This window comes from Heptranchias perlo, chromosome 29 (assembly GCF_035084215.1).
Source record: "Heptranchias perlo isolate sHepPer1 chromosome 29, sHepPer1.hap1, whole genome shotgun sequence".
Classification (NCBI taxonomy): domain Eukaryota; kingdom Metazoa; phylum Chordata; class Chondrichthyes; order Hexanchiformes; family Hexanchidae; genus Heptranchias; species Heptranchias perlo.
Window position 1 is genome coordinate 10,406,425 of NC_090353.1, and position 15,826 is coordinate 10,422,250.

Sequence of the window (15,826 nt, forward strand, 5' to 3'; positions counted from 1 at the left end):
TACCCTCTAGTTTGTATTGCCTCTCCTCGTTCTTCCTACTGAAATGTATCACTTCACATTTTTCTGTGTTAAATTTCATCTGCCACGTGTCCGCCCATGCCACCAGCCTGTCTATATCCTCCTCGCTGTTTACTACCCTTCCAAGTTTTGTGTCATCTGCATTTGAAAAGAAAGAATATGGGGGCAAGGCAGAGCAGGGAAATTGGATTAGAGTAGATAACCCCAGTTAGAGCTGAGACCTGCACTGGCATGATGGCCCGAATGGCTTCCTTTTGTGCTCTCAGGTGGGGCAAGACTATCCCATCAGTTCTTATGTTTTCCTTGCTGATTACATATAATAAAAATCCAATGACCTTAATCACTTCAATACATAGAAGTGAATGCAAATATATCCATACTCTATTTTAAAATGAGCACTTTTGATGTCCAGTTATCATTACAGACTAACTGGTCATTCACCTCATTGATGTTCGTGGGACCTTTCTGTGTAGAAAATGGCAGTTACATTTGCCTACATAACAGTCACTATGTTTCAAAGTAATCATTCAAGGTGAAGCACTTTGGGCCTTTTCTGAGGTGTGGCATAAAAGCAAGTACCCAAGATCTAGGGCATCGGGTTCAATTTTCCCCATGATTCTCACCATTTTGTTTCTCAGCCTTTCTTCCCCTCCCCCCCCCCCCGGATTCCGCACTCCTCCAGGAGAGGTCACTATTATTGCCCGACCCTGCTTCACTAACCTCGTAATTAAAATGAATTCGGCATCTCCATCACCACCCCTCCAGTTGCACCTGCCTCCTTACTCAAAGATATAATAGAAAAACATCAAAAAAATCTAGAAACCGAAAATATAATAAAGAATAGTCAGCACGGATTTCAAAAGGGAAGGTTATGCTCGACCAACCTTATTGAATTCTTTGAAGATGTAACAGAAAGAATAGACAGGATAATATAGTAGATGTAATATATTTGGATTTTCAAAAGGCCTTCAAAAAGGTACCGCATAGTAGACTCATGACTAAGGTCAGAGCATGTGAAGTCAGGGGACAAGTACCAGAATGGGTAGCAAGCTGGCTACAAAACAGAAAACAGAGTGTAGGGGTTAAACGTAGTTACTCAGACTGCCAAAATGTGGGAAGTGGTGTTCCACAAGGATTGGTGCTGGGACCACTTTTGTTCACCATTTACAAAAACGATTTGGACTTGGGAATCAGAAGTACAATTTCAAAATTTGCGGACGACACCAAATTGTGGGGTATGGTTAATACCGAGGAGGACAAAATACAGGAAGACATTAATAAACTTGCAGAATGGGCGAATAATTGACAAATCATTTTCAATAAAGATACGTATGAGGTATTACATTTTGGTAGGAAGAATAAGGGGGGCACATACTGCTTGGATAATAAGAGTTTAAATGGGGTAGAGGAGCAGAGGGATCTGGGGGTACAGATGCACAATTCACTAAAAGTAGCAATGCAGATTAATAAGGCCATAAAAAAGCAAACCAAGCACTGGGGTTCATTTCTAGAGGGATAGAATTGAAAAGCAGAAAAGCTATGTTAAAGTTTTATAGAACCTTGGTTAGACCACACTTGGAGTACTGTGAACAATTCTGGTCTCCATATTATAAAAAAGACATAGAGGTACTGGAGAAGGTGCAAAGAAAATTTACTAGGATGATACCAGAATTGAGTGGTTATACCTATCAGGAAAGATTGAGCAGGATGGGGCTCTTTTCTCTAGAAGAGAGATAACTGAGGGGTGACCTGATCGTGGTCTTTAAGATTATGAAAGGGTTCGATAGGGTAGGGTTGGTGAAGATGTTTCCATGTGCAGGGGAGAACAGAACTAGGGGCCATAAATATAAGATCGTCACTAATAAATCCAATAGGGAATTCAGGAGAAACATCTTTACCCAGAGAGTGGTTAGAATGTGGAACTCGCTATCCAAAGGAGTAGTTGAGATGACTAACATAGATGCATTTAGGGGAAGCTAGATAAACACATAAGGGAGAAAGGAATAGAAGGATATGCTGATGGGGATAGACGAAGTAGAGAGGAGGAGGCTCGCGTGGCGAATAAACACCAGCAAAATCTGCATGCACCTGTTAAGCCGAATGGCCTGTCTCTGTTGTACATTCTATGTAATTCTATGTAATCCTCACTAAACTTATTGGTGAAGCTCATTCGTTTGTAGGCGAACCCAACATAATTCTACCTCCTCATTGGTTAGATGCGCTGTCAATCAAAGATGGATCAGGCACACCCCCCCCCCCCCTTCTCCTTTCCCTCCCAATCGCCGGACGAGAGGGTGCCGCGGGGGCTTCTGGACGCTGTAGTCCGGCTGCGTCACGTGGTTCCGATATCAGCGCAAGGTCGGCGGGACGTAAAAAACACCAACTCCCAGCCTGCGCGGCGGTGTCGGGGCGCATGCGCCGTCAGCCTGGCTGGTGCCGTCAGCTGGAGGGTCTCCATTTTACTTTCAAAACATAATATCGGGAAATGCGACGTTCGGGGGCTGGCGGCGTCGGCGGCAGCGGCCTCCCATCTTCCTTTGGTCTTTCCATTGGCCTGGCCGGTGTTTAAATGGCAGCAGGGGCCCGAAAATGGATATCAAGACGGCGGTTTTTAACGCAGCTCGAGACGGGAAGTTGAAACTTATGCAGAAGTTGCTTAACAACCGAACCGCGGAGGAGCTGGAGGCGGTGACACTGGAGAAGACCAACGGCGGCACCCCTTTGCTCATCGCCTCCAGGTACGGGCACCTGCAGGTGGCGGACTACCTGATCGAGCACTGCAAGGCCAAGGTGGAGCTGGGGGGCTCGGTCAATTTCGATGGAGAAACCATCGAAGGCGCCCCGCCGCTTTGGGCAGCTTCCGCCGCCGGGCACCTGTCGGTGGTCAGGAGTCTGCTGGAACACGGGGCGTCTGTCAACAACACCACCCTGACCAACTCCACCCCACTGCGGGCAGCCTGCTTCGACGGCCACCTGGAGATCGTCAAGTACCTCATCGAGCACAAAGCAGATATGGAAGTGGCTAATAGGCATGGGCATACTTGCCTCATGATCTCATGCTATAAAGGGCATAAGGAGATTGCCAAGTATTTGCTAGAGAAGGGAGCGGATGTGAATAGGAAGAGCGTGAAGGGGAACACTGCTTTGCACGATTGTGCAGAATCGGGAAGCCTCGAAATCATGAAGATGCTGTTAAAATGTGGGGCTAAGATGGAAAAGGATGGTTATGGTATGACCCCCTTACTTGCTGCCAGTGTCACAGGCCACATGAATATTGTGGAGTTTCTTATTAACTATGTGCAGACCAAGAAGGAAGACCGAATTGATGCACTTGAGCTGTTGGGAGCTACGTTTGTCGATAAGAAAAGGGACTTACTTGGAGCTATGAAGTTTTGGAAGAGAGCAATGGAGATGAGACATAGCGATAAAAGTAAATTAATCAAGAAACCACAGGTAGGACAATTGGTGCTGGCCTACGATTATGCAAAAGAAGTGACGACTTCTGAAGAACTGGAGGCCCTGATTACTGATCCAGATGAGATGAGGATGCAAGCCTTGCTGATCAGAGAGAGAATTCTTGGTCCATCCCATCCAGACACCTCTTACTATATCCGTTATCGAGGTGCAGTCTATGCTGACTCTGGCAACTTTGCACGGTGCATTAATTTGTGGAAGTATGCGTTGGATATGCAGCAGAACAATTTAGACCCATTGAGCCCTATGACTGCTAGTAGTTTGCTATCATTTGCTGAGCTGTTTTCTTTTGTCCTGCAAGACCGTCCAAAAGGCAACCTAGCCATGAAGGTATCTTTCAATGATCTTATGGGCATCCTGTACAAAAGCGTTCGTGAAGTAGAGCGGGCAGTGAATCAGCGGGAGAACCCACCAGATGTTGCTCAGTTCACTAAAGCTTTGTCAATTATTTTGCACTTGATCTCCTTGTTAGAAAAAGTAAAATGTAGCCCTGACCAGGAGCATTACAAGAAGCAAACCATCTATAGGCTCTTGAAGTTGAACCCAAGAGGAAAAGGTGGGTTTACTCCACTACATCTAGCTGTTGACAAAGATACGACGTCAGTTGGCCGCTATCCAGTTTGCAAGTTCCCTTCGTTACAAGTGACCTCGGTACTGCTGGAATGTGGTGCTGACGTTGACTCGAGAGATTATGAGAACAACACTCCCCTGCACATAGCTGCATTCAACAACAATCTTGATATTATGAATATGCTAATTGACACTGGCGCACATTTTGACGCTACCAATTCCTCCAAGAAAACTGCTTGGGATCTGCTGGATGAAAAGAAGATGGCCAAAAATTTCATTCAACCCATCAACCACATCACCCTCCAGTGCCTTGCTGCTCGTGCCATTGAAAAACATAAGGTGATTTACAAAGGATTAATTCCAGAAGAACTGGATGCTTTCATTCAACTACACTGAAGTGCAGAATTAAGTGTTTATGAATTTGGATGCATGCCAAGGTGCTTCTCATGGGGATTTAAATACTTGTATTGACATACATAAATAAATATGACCCAGACACTTCAGTGAGATTAAAATCAGTCTGCCTCCTGAAGGGCTATTTAAATGTTACAGGGCTAAGACTGAAAGTTAGAACAAACAATAACCAATTTTTCAGAATGCTCTTTGGTTACTCTCTATTTAGTGTATTGTCCATGCTGGGTTGTAGCAAAGACTGAATGTTTGGGTGGAGTAGGGGTTGGAAGGCAAGTAGCTCAGACATGTGGCTGCTAAAGCACATTTAGAGAGAATAGTTCATGATCTGCAAATCTTTTTTTATCATGTGCCCCCTCCACTTGGCTTTTTTCCCACCGTTGTTCCCACTACTGCAACCCTGCCTGTATGGATCATAGCACATGCCATAATACATCTTGTACATTGTTTGCACGGTTCAAGATTTCTGTCCGCCTATTACATTACAGGCAGATCACAGCTTCACCTCAAACCATTAGGAAAATCAAACTTTCAAAACACATCTAATCAATCCCAATGACCCTCATCTGTTTCAGGCACCTTTTAAGATTCAGCAAAGAATATATCCACAGCCAGTACAACCAGGTCCAAAGATAGATACAGTACTATTGAGTTACACTTTAAATTTCAATACACACTGTGTGCCCAAAATGCATAGCATCACAGGTTCAATGGAACAATGAGGTAAAGATTTAACTGGAGTATGTCCCCAATTTTAGAAAAGGGAAAAACCACCAATGCTGGGAATAAACAGCATGTTTGTCAGCTTCGGAAAGGGAAAGGTAGGTCAGTGTGTCAGCTGTCTTCCTTCAGATGCTGACCAACCTGTTTCCATCATTTTCTGTCCCAATTTTAGATAAGACTTTCATGTTACATACACAGGTGTTATAATAAAAGTTCAGAACTCTTGACAATTTTGGTACACTATTTAGTAAAACTAGATTTTATATTTTTTGTTTATTGGAAGGGCTGAGAACTGCTGTATTACACCAGTAAGCTCATTTTTCTTCCAAATATTATTGTAATATTTAAAGCACCGCAGCCTAAGTAACAAACCTTTCAACAATCTACCATCCTTTGTTTGAAGCCTATCAATCAACAATGCTTGGGGTTGATGAAGGATTCCTAATAGATTGGGAGGGGTGAAATAGTGGAAGGAAGCACAGACTGTTTGGAGGTCCAGTATCCAGTAAAATATATAGTGTTTGGTATGTACATCCCACCCAGTTTTCTTATTATAGGAGGGAGTGATGTTACCAAGACAGCAATGATATTCACAATTCATATGTTTTTTTAATTTTTGAACAATGGGAACTGTTGAACTTTGTTACTGTTTACTAGGTAGAGGCAAAAACTGATGGATGCAGCCTTTCTTTGCTCATCAGTGATGCACATCTCACCTATTGCTGAGACACTGCACACAAGTGATATCTGTCCCAAGAGCTGGGAATTGCTAAGTTAAGAAGCCAGTTTAAGAATGGAGGCTGGCTTTTTGTGGTTAGGTTGGTCCTCCTGAAAGCATCATACCCCTTAAACCAACCTGATACTTGAAGAATTCACCTTGGACTAGATTACCTCTCATTTTTAAGAATAAACTTTTTTGCATTAACATGCTTCTTGAGGGACTGACTGTTTTAAGTAACCAGGTTTAACCCATCGCCATCTCTTTTGGCACTTGAGAGAACGCCTCGTGCGTGTTCTAAATCAGATGTGCTTGTTTGAGTTCAGTAATGCATCAGTTAATCATCTTGGTATTTACCCCCCATGTACTATAAGTCTTTTAATACCCTCCTCAATACATATACACACACCTTTAGTTTGCAGTCTCTGTTGTTAGAGATGAAACATCAAAAGGCCATGCCAAACTACATTTCAATTGTTCCCTGAAAATCCAAAAAGGCAGTCTTGAACATTTTGCATGCTATCTAGCCATATTCCAGCCCTTTGAGTAGAATTTAGAGTAATTGAAAAGGGGACGGCAATGCAAGTTCGACTTCTTGATTTGCTAACATGCAATCAGATTCACAAAAAAGGGAGAATGTTCAAAGTAAACTAATTGCAACAGCATTGAACTGCAATAAAAAAAAACACCCAAAGCAAGTATTTTGCCACTGACACACATCACTGAAATGAAACGGTGAAGATTAACCCTTTTGAGTACTGAATGTCTTTTGGAACTTGCACGTTTGTTACCTGCCAAAAATGATTTTTTTAACACTGGATATTATAAGTGTCATTTGAGCTCTCCGCTGAGCCACAAGGCTGTTTGTAAGTCAGTGTTCTCTGAATAAGCAAAACATAGATGTGTTTCTTTTTTACAGTGTAAAAATGTAACTGCAGTCCTCATAGGGTTAAAGGATGGCAGAGATTTTAAACTCTGTTGTAAATATTGGGACTGTTAAAGGCACTATGTATAGATCTAATTTGTTTTAATAGGGCTTTATTTTATGGAGAAACTTGCAAGCCAGATGTGTGACTGCATGTTTTCACACAGTGCTCAAGAATGCTAATACTGATTTCTTTTAGCATTTCATAACTACACTTAGCAATTTGGCTTTTAGAACCTATTTATTTTAGCACATTCTTTGCCCATTCAGAGTTTACACTAGATTGTTTGGCGTGAAAAGTATTAAATGCAAATTGCTGCTGAGCTGCATTTGTGTGAATTGGGTGACTCTTATAATAAAACAGTGTATTCAAAACAGACTGATGTAGAACACTGTATTTAATTATTCATCCTTTCTTAAAGAAAAAATTGACATCTAGAAGGCCCATAACACAGGATACCTATAGATTAAAGGATGAAGGAAAGACCGAGGTAGGGAGTTGCACAATTTTAAGATTCTAGGAAAGAATCAGGCTGGAATTGGTGCAGTGAGTCTTGATTTCAACACAGTAAAGATGCAGGAGAAGAAAGCACATCTAGAACTATGTTTTGGAGCCTCGGAGTAGCAAGAGAATTCACAAGAGTAATATCAGTAAACTGGAGATTAGAAAGTTTGTGACAGACAGATCAGTTTTTCCTTGAATCCCATCCAGGAGCCCAAGGGAGGTGCCAGAAGAGCGTCTCCAGATAGTGGAGCAGTGTTAAAATATTGGATGGACTTAAACTTCGTAGAGAGTTAACAGTTGTTAAGGGAAAAAGATGTTTGGAATGACAGAATTGAACTTCTCACTGGCAACTTTAGCAACAGAGGAAATGTTGATATCAGGACAATGAGGATACGAGTGTCAGTAAATGAAGGACTAAGGATGGAGCCATCAAAGGTAAGTGGTGGCAGGTATTGGTTGGATTTGCAGGACACCTGAAGAAATTGTATCTTTGAAGACATTTTGGTGAAGAAAAAGACTTTGCACATTCATACAGCCATAAGTTTTAACCTTTCCACCAGCATGAACCCATTCACAGTTTTCAATGAAAATACTCCACTAGGCCTTTAGAGGAAGTATACTCATTGTCATTGTCATTGCTTCCCCCTGTGGTTTAGTTGGTAATTGCAGTGCCTGATATGGAATTAAGTGAGATAGAGCAGGAAGAGTCTGGATTCTATACCTGGTCTGTACTGAGTTAGCTGATATTAGGTAGTGCAGTAATAGGGTTCCTATTACTCTCCAATGAGCCATGCTGGAAAGTGCACAAATGTAGATGTCAGTGGAAGACAGGATTGGGTTTGTCTGTAATGCCTCCACAGTTGATTAGCCTTTCGATAATGTATCTGGAATGGCCATGTGGAAAAGATACTGGAGAGTGACTACTAGTCTTGGAATTATGTCACAACACGTGGCAAATTGAAGGTGGCAAATGTGAGAAGTTGTAAACTGAGCAATGTTTCTCAATCTCTCCCCACTTTATTTCCCTGCTGATTAAAGGCATCCTAGGAACAGATATCTTGTGTACAACACTTTCCTTCTCCCCCCCCCCCCCCCTCCCCAACTGTGATATCATGAATGGTGAGTACTTCCCACAATATGAACAAACGATAAGGGACAAGAAAAGACCAACTGGTCCATCCAGCCTGTGCCATCCAAATGTGGTGGAGCTTCCCCTGTCCCTGGTCCTGCAATCTCCTGGGAGGAAAAAAAGAACAAACCTTAGGCCAATTTAGAAAAAAATCTGGGAAAATTCCTCTCTGACCTCCTCCTGCCCACCCCCAGGACAATCAAGTAAGCTCCAGGAAACGGCAGAAACAAAACACTAGTCACTGGCAATCCCACCAACCTTCAATACCTCCAGATAGCTTCCACTCACAAGAACTCATCCAGTTAGATAGGGAAAGACTTGAGGGTATCAGGGCAAAATAAGAAAACATACAAAGTTAGGTTTCCCTCCCTATCTGACTCAAATAACCTATCCACCCAAACAGAATCTATGCCCTTCATCATTTTAAAGACCTCAATCATATCTCCTTGAAGTCTATGGTTCTGCACTGAAAAACGCCCCAGTTCCCTGAGTTCACCCTAGACCCCAAGAGTTGGTATTATTCTGGTGGCCTTCCTTGGACCTTGTGCAGGGCCTTGATATCTCCATGTGAGGGGACCAAAACTGGGCACTTATTCCAGATGTGACTGTACAGAGCTTTTGAATAAGGTATGTATTGTAAATCTAGCTTTGTATTTAACTGTCCTAGCTAGACATCCTAACATTCTATACACTTTCTCTACAGCCTCATGACACTGGTCATGGACCGTCAGTGAACTATGACCCCGAGGTCCTTGCTCCACAGCATTAAAAGGGTAACCCTGCATGGTATTCACACGCCTGGAATGAATCATGCTGCATTTATCCACATTGCAGGACACCTTTCACACCTGAGCCCATTCCCCCAATGTATCTAAATTAGCTTGCAGTCTATATGCTTTGTCTAAAATCCTACCTCCAACATCCACTTTGTGGTAGCAACAAATTTAAGACATTTGCCCCTGATGCCTTCATTCAAATTATTGATAAAGATGAAAAGCAACAGTCATGAATATCATCACTGCGGAATTCCACTATCACAGAATGGTTACAGCATGGAAGCAGGCCATTCGGCCGAACGAGTCCATGCCAGCTCATGCAAGAGCAATCCAGCTACTCCCACTTCCCTGCCCTATCCCCATAGCCCTGCAAATTTTTTCCCTTCAAGTACTTACCCAATTCCTTTTTGAAAGCCACGATTGAATCTGCTTCCACTACCCCCTCGAGCAGTGCATTCCAGATCATAACCACTCACTGTGTAAAAAAGTTTTTTCTCATGTGGCCTTTGGTTCTTTTGCCAATCACCTTAAATTCACCACCCTTCCAAGTTTTGTGTCTCCTGCAAATTTTGAAATTGTGCCCTGTACATCCAAGTCCAAGTCATTAATATATATCAAAAAAAAGCAATGGTCCTAGTACCGACCCCTGGGGAACACCACTGGAGACCTCCCTCCAATCTGAAAAACAACCATTCATCACTTTCTGTTTCCTATTCCTTAGCCAATTTCGCATCCATGCTGCCACTGCCCCCTTTATTCCATGGGCTTCAATTTTGATGATAAGCCTATTATGCAGCACTTTATCAAAGGCTTTTTGGTAGACCATGTACACCACATAAACAACATTGCCCTCATCGACCCTCTCTGTTACCTCATCAAAAAATTCAATCAAGTTGGTTAAACAAGACTTGCCTCTAACAGTGAGTGCAGCTCCAACAAGAAGCTTGATACCATCCAGGACAAAGCAGCCCGCTTGATTGGCACCCCATCCACCACCCTAAACATTCACTCCCTTCACCACCGGAGCACAGTGGCTGTAGTGTGTACCATCCACAGGATGCACTGCAGCAACTTGCCAAGGCTTCTTCGACAGCACCTCCCAAACCCATGACCTCTACCACCTAGAAGGACATGGGCAGCAGGCACATGGGAACAACACCACCTGCACGTTCCCCTCCAAGTCACACATCATCCCGACTTGGAAATATATCGCCGTACCTTCATCGTCACTGGGTCAAAATCCTGGGACTCCCTACCTAACAGCACTGTGGGAGAACCTTCACCACACAGACTACAGCGGTTCAAGAAGGTGGCTCACCACCACCTTCTCAAGGGCAATTAGGGATGGGCAATAAATGCTGGCCTTGCCAGCGATGCCCACATCCCATGAACAAATAAAAAAAAATCCGTGCTGGCTTTCCTTTATTAATCCACACTTGTCCAAGTGACTGTTAATTTTGTCCCAGATTATTGTTTCTAAAAGTTTCCCCACAACCGAGGTTAAACTGACTGGCCTATAGTTGCTGGGTTTATCCTTACACCCTTTTTTGAACAAGGGTGTAGTATTTGCAATTCTCCAGTCCTCTGGCACTACCCCCGTATCTAAGGATGATTGGAAGATTATGGCCGCTACCTCCGCAAATTTCCATCCTTGCTTCCCTCAGCAACCTAGGATGCATCCATCTGGACCAGGTGACTTATCTACTTTAAGTATAGCTAGCCTTTCTTGTACCTCCTCTATCAATTTTTAGCCCATCTAGTATCTCAACTACCTCGTCACTTACTGTGACTTTGGCAGCGTCTTCTTCCTTAGTAAAGACAGATGCAAATTACTCATTTAGTACCTCAGCCATGCTCTCTGCCTCCATGCATAAATCTCCTTTTTGGTCCCCAATCGGTCCCACCCCTCCCCTTACTACCCATTTACTGTTTACGTGCCTATAGAAGACTTTTGGATTCCCTTTTATGTTAGCCGCCAGTCTATTCTCATACTCTTTCTTTGCCCCTCTTCCTTTTTCGCCTCTCTTCTGAACTTTCTATATTCAGTTTGGTTCTCACTTGTATTATCAACCTGACATCTGTCATACGCCCCTTTTTTCTGCTTCATCTTACTCCCTACCTCTTTTGTCATCAAGGGAGCTCTGGTTTTAGTTGCCTTACCTTTCTCCCTCGGAATGTGCCTAGAATGTACCCGAACCATCTCCTCTTTAAAGGCCACCCATTGTTCAATTACAGTTTTGCCTGCCAATCTTTGATTGCAATTTACCCGGGCCAGATCCGTTCTCATCCCATTGAAATTGGCCCTCCACCAATTGAGTATTTTTACTTTGGAGTGGTCCTTGTCTTTTTCCATAGCTATTCTAAACCTTATGATACTATGATCGCTGTTCCCTAAATGTTCCCCCACTGACACTTGCTCAACTTGGCCTGCCTCATTTCCCAGAACCAGATCCAGCAATGCCTCCTTCCTCGTTGGGCCGAAAACGTACTGGTCAAGAAAGTTCTCCTGAACACACTTCAAAAATTCCTCCCCCGCTTTGCCCCCTACACTATTACTAGCCCAGTTTATATTAGGATGGTTATCATTATCATTACTCTATGGTTCTTGCACATCTCTGCAATTTCCCTGCAAATTTGCTCCTCTATATCCTTCCCACTATTTGGTGGCCCAGTAGTGTAATGGCACCTCTATTGTTTCTTAACTCTAACCAAATAGATTCTGTCCAGGACATCCTCTCTCTCCAGCACTGCAATATTCTCCTTAATCAATACTGCCACCCGCCCCCTTTCTTTCCTTCCCTATCTTTCCTGAACACCTTGTATCCAGGAATATTTAGTACCCAATCCTGCCCTTTTTTGAGCCAGGTCTCCATTATCACCACTACATCATATTCCCATGTGGCTATTTGCGCCTGCAGTTCACCAACCTTGTTTACTACGCTTCGTGCATTTATATACGTGCACTGTAAACCTATCTTAGACCTTCTTGTATTCTCTCTTAGTCTGATCCCATCTAATACCGTAATATTTCTTACTCTAGTTATGTCTGTCTCTCCCAATCCTTTGTGCACCTTGTTTCTCTTTTCCAATGCTACATCCTGGTGCCCATCCCCCTGCCAAATTAGTTTAAACACCCGCCCACAGAACTAGCGAACCTTCCCACAAGGACATTGGTCCTGTCTCTGTTGAGGTGCAACCTCTCCGGCCTGTACAGGTCCCACTTCCCCCAGAACTGGTCCCAATGCTCCAGGAATCTAAAGCCCTCCCTCCAGCACCAGCCACACATTCATCTGCCCAATCCTCCTATTTCTATTCTCATTAGCGCGTGGCACCGGGTATAATCGGAGATTACTACCTTTAAGGTCCTGCTCATTAATCTCTTTCCTAACTCCCTAAAATCTGTCTGCAGGACCTAATCCCTCTTTCTACCTATGTCGTTGGTACCAGTATGGACCACGACCTCTGGCTATTCACCCTCCCCCTTCAAAATGTTCTACAGCCGCTCAGTGACATCCTTGATCCTGGCACCACAGAGGCAACATACCATTCTGGAATCACGTCTGCGGTCGCAGAAACGCCTGTCTGTTCCCCTAACTATTGAATCCCCTATCACTATCGTTCTCCTGACCTTTCTCCTCACCACCCCCGCACTGTGCAGCTGAGCCACCCGTGGTGCTGTGGACTTGGCTCTAGCTGCACTCCTCAGAGGAACCTTCTCCCTCAACAGTATTCAGAATGAAATACTGGTTAGAGAGTGAGATGCCCTCAGGGGACCCCTACACTATTGACCAGACGTACATTAAGATGCTTCCATTAATTACTACCCTCTACCTAATGAGAATGCCACCAGTTCAGCATAAACTCTGATCACCAATCCCACAGGATGCAACCTTAATGCACTGGCTCTAATCAAGATGACACAAAATGCCTTCTTCCAGCCTGTCTCTAACCAGCTATTTGAAGCATAAAATATGGTACTGAGTAACAAATGAGCGACACTACTACTCCCTGTACAGTGTTTAGTAATATGGGGAAATAGAATCTAATTCCCTTTTAACCTAAAATTAGGACTGTGCCACATTTGATGCATAGGAGTGATCTTTCTCTCTGTGGGACCAACATACAAAAGAGAGAGAGAGCAAGGTAGTGACACACTTTTTATTCGTTCATGGAATGTGGGCGTCGCCAGCATTTATTGCCCATCCCTAATTGCCCTTGAGAGGTGGTGGTGAGCCACCTTCTTGAACCGCTGCAGTCCGTGTGGTGAAGGTTCTCCCACAGTGCTGTTAGGTAGGGAGTTCCAGGATTTTGACCTAGCGACGATGAAGGAACGGCGATATATTTCCAAGTCGGGATGGTGTGTTTCTTGGAGGGGAACGTGCAGTTGGTGTTGTTCCCATGTGCCTAATGCCCTTGTCCTTCTAGGTGGTAGAGGTCGCGGGTTTGGGAGGTGCTGTCGAAGAAGCCTTGGCGAGTTGCTGCAGTGCATCCTGTGGATGGTACACACTGCAGCCACTGTGCGCCGGTGGTGAAGGAAGTGAATGTTTAGGGTGGTGGATGGGGTGCCAATCAAGTGGGCTGCTTTGTCCTGGATGGTGTTGAGCTTCTTGGAGCTGCACTCATCCAGGCAAGTGGAGAGTATTCCATCACATTCCTGACTTGTGCCTTGTAGATGGTGGAAAGGCTTTGGGGAGTCAGGAGGTGAGTCACTCGCCATAGAATACCCAGCCTCTGGCCTGCTCTTGTAGCCACAGTATTTATATGGCTGGTCCAGTTAAGTTTCTGGTCAATGGTGACCCCCAGGATGTTGATGGTGGGGGATTGGGCGATGGTAATGCCGTTGAATGTCAAGGGGAGGTGGTTAGACTCTCTCTTGTTTGATATGGTCATTGCCTGGCACTTGTCTGGTGCGAATATTACTTGCCACTTATCAGCCCAAGCCTGGTTGTTGTCCAGGTCTTGCTGCATGCGGGCACGGACAGCTTCATTATCTGAGGGGTTGCGAATGAAACTGAGCACTGTGCAATCATCAGCGAATATCCCCATTTCTGACCTTATGATGGAGGGAAGGTCATTGATGAAGCAGCTGAAGATGGTTGGGCCTAGGACACTGCCCTAAGGAACTCCTGCAGCAATGTCCTGGAGCTGAGATGATTGGCCTCCAACAACCACTACCATCTTCCTTTGCGCTAGGTATGACTCCAGCCACTGGAGAGCTTTCCCCCTAATTCCCATTGACTTCAATGTTACTGGGGCTCCTTGGTGCCACACTCGGTCAAATGCTGCCTTGATGTCAAGGGCAGTCACTCTCACCTCACCTCTGGAATTCAGCTCTTTTGTGCATGTTTGGACCAAGGCTGTAATGAGGTCTGGAGCCAGGTGGTCCTGGCGGAACCCGAACTGAGCATTGGTGAGCAGGTTATTGGTAAGTGCTGCTTGATAGCACTGTCGACGACACCTTCCATCACTTTGCTGATGATTGAGAGTAGACTGATGGGGCGGTAATTGGCCGGATTGGATTTGTCCTGCTTTTTGTGGACAGGACATACCTGGGCAATTTTCCACATTGTCGGTTAGATGCCAGTGTTGTAGCTGTACTGGAACAGTTTGGCTAGAGGCGCGGCTAGTTCTGGAGCACAAGTCTTCAGCACTACAGCCGGGATGTTTTCGGGGCCCGTAGCCTTTGCTGTATCCAGTGCACTCAGCCGTTTCTTGATATCATGTGGAGTGAATCGAATTGGCTGAAGACTGGCTTCTGTGACGGTGGGGATATCAGGAGGAGGCCGAGATGGATTATCCACTTGGCATTTCTGGCTGAAGATGGTTGCAAACGCTACAGCCTTGTCTTTTGCACTCACGTGCTAGACTCTGCCATCATTGAGGATGGGGATGTTTACAGAGCCTCCTCCTCCCGTTAGTTGTTTAATTGTCCACCACCATTCACGACTGGATGTGGTTGTGGAATCGCTTAGCTCTGTCTATAGCATGTTGCTTCCGCTGTTTAGCATGCATGTAGCCCTGTGTTGTAGCTTCACCAGGTTGGCACCTCATTTTTGGGTATGCCTGGTGCTGCTCCTGGCATGCTCTTCTACACTCCTCATTGAACCAGGGTTGATCCCCTGGCTTGTTGGTAATGGTAGAGTGAGGAATATGCCGGGCCATGTGGTTACAGATTGTGCTGGAATACAATTCTGCTGCTGCTGATTGCCCACAGCGCCTCATGGATGCCCAGTTTTGAGCTGCTAGATCCGTTCTGAATCTATCCAATTTAGCACAGTGGTAGTGCTACACATGTTGGATGGTGTCCTCAGTGCGAAGACGGGACTATTGAGTCACAGAGCCTTGGGACATGCTCACACTTCCTTCATGCAACTTGTTTCATGACCTCAGCTAAAAGGGGTCACGTGGAGTAATGTTGAGCACTGCCCCCACACAGAGGGAAAAGAAGTGAAGGGAGAGCTAACCTGGGCCACTCTTGCTTATCCTAGCCATTTGGGCAGAAGCCTGTTGTCCTTCTGCCCACCTTTGTTCTGAAATGGTGTGGTACTGAGACTTTGGAAGTGAAAACACAACAATA

The 15,826-nt window shown here is 44.6% G+C and overlaps 1 protein-coding gene across 1 annotated transcript; it reads left to right on the forward strand.

The window, feature by feature from the left end:
* The first annotated feature begins 2,465 nt into the window (after window positions 1-2,465).
* Window positions 2,466-7,218, forward strand: LOC137299392 (protein fem-1 homolog C-like). Its single transcript, XM_067968098.1, has one exon. It carries the CDS (start codon window positions 2,608-2,610, stop codon window positions 4,456-4,458), a length of 1,851 nt encoding a protein of 616 aa, XP_067824199.1. The 5' UTR covers window positions 2,466-2,607; the 3' UTR covers window positions 4,459-7,218.
* The last annotated feature ends 8,608 nt before the right edge of the window (window positions 7,219-15,826 follow it).

What these genes read in the sequence shown, in the direction of transcription:
- LOC137299392 (XM_067968098.1), top strand. Translation starts at nt 2,608, where the DNA reads ATGGATATCAAGACGGCGGTTTTTAACGCAGCTCGAGACGGGAAGTTG.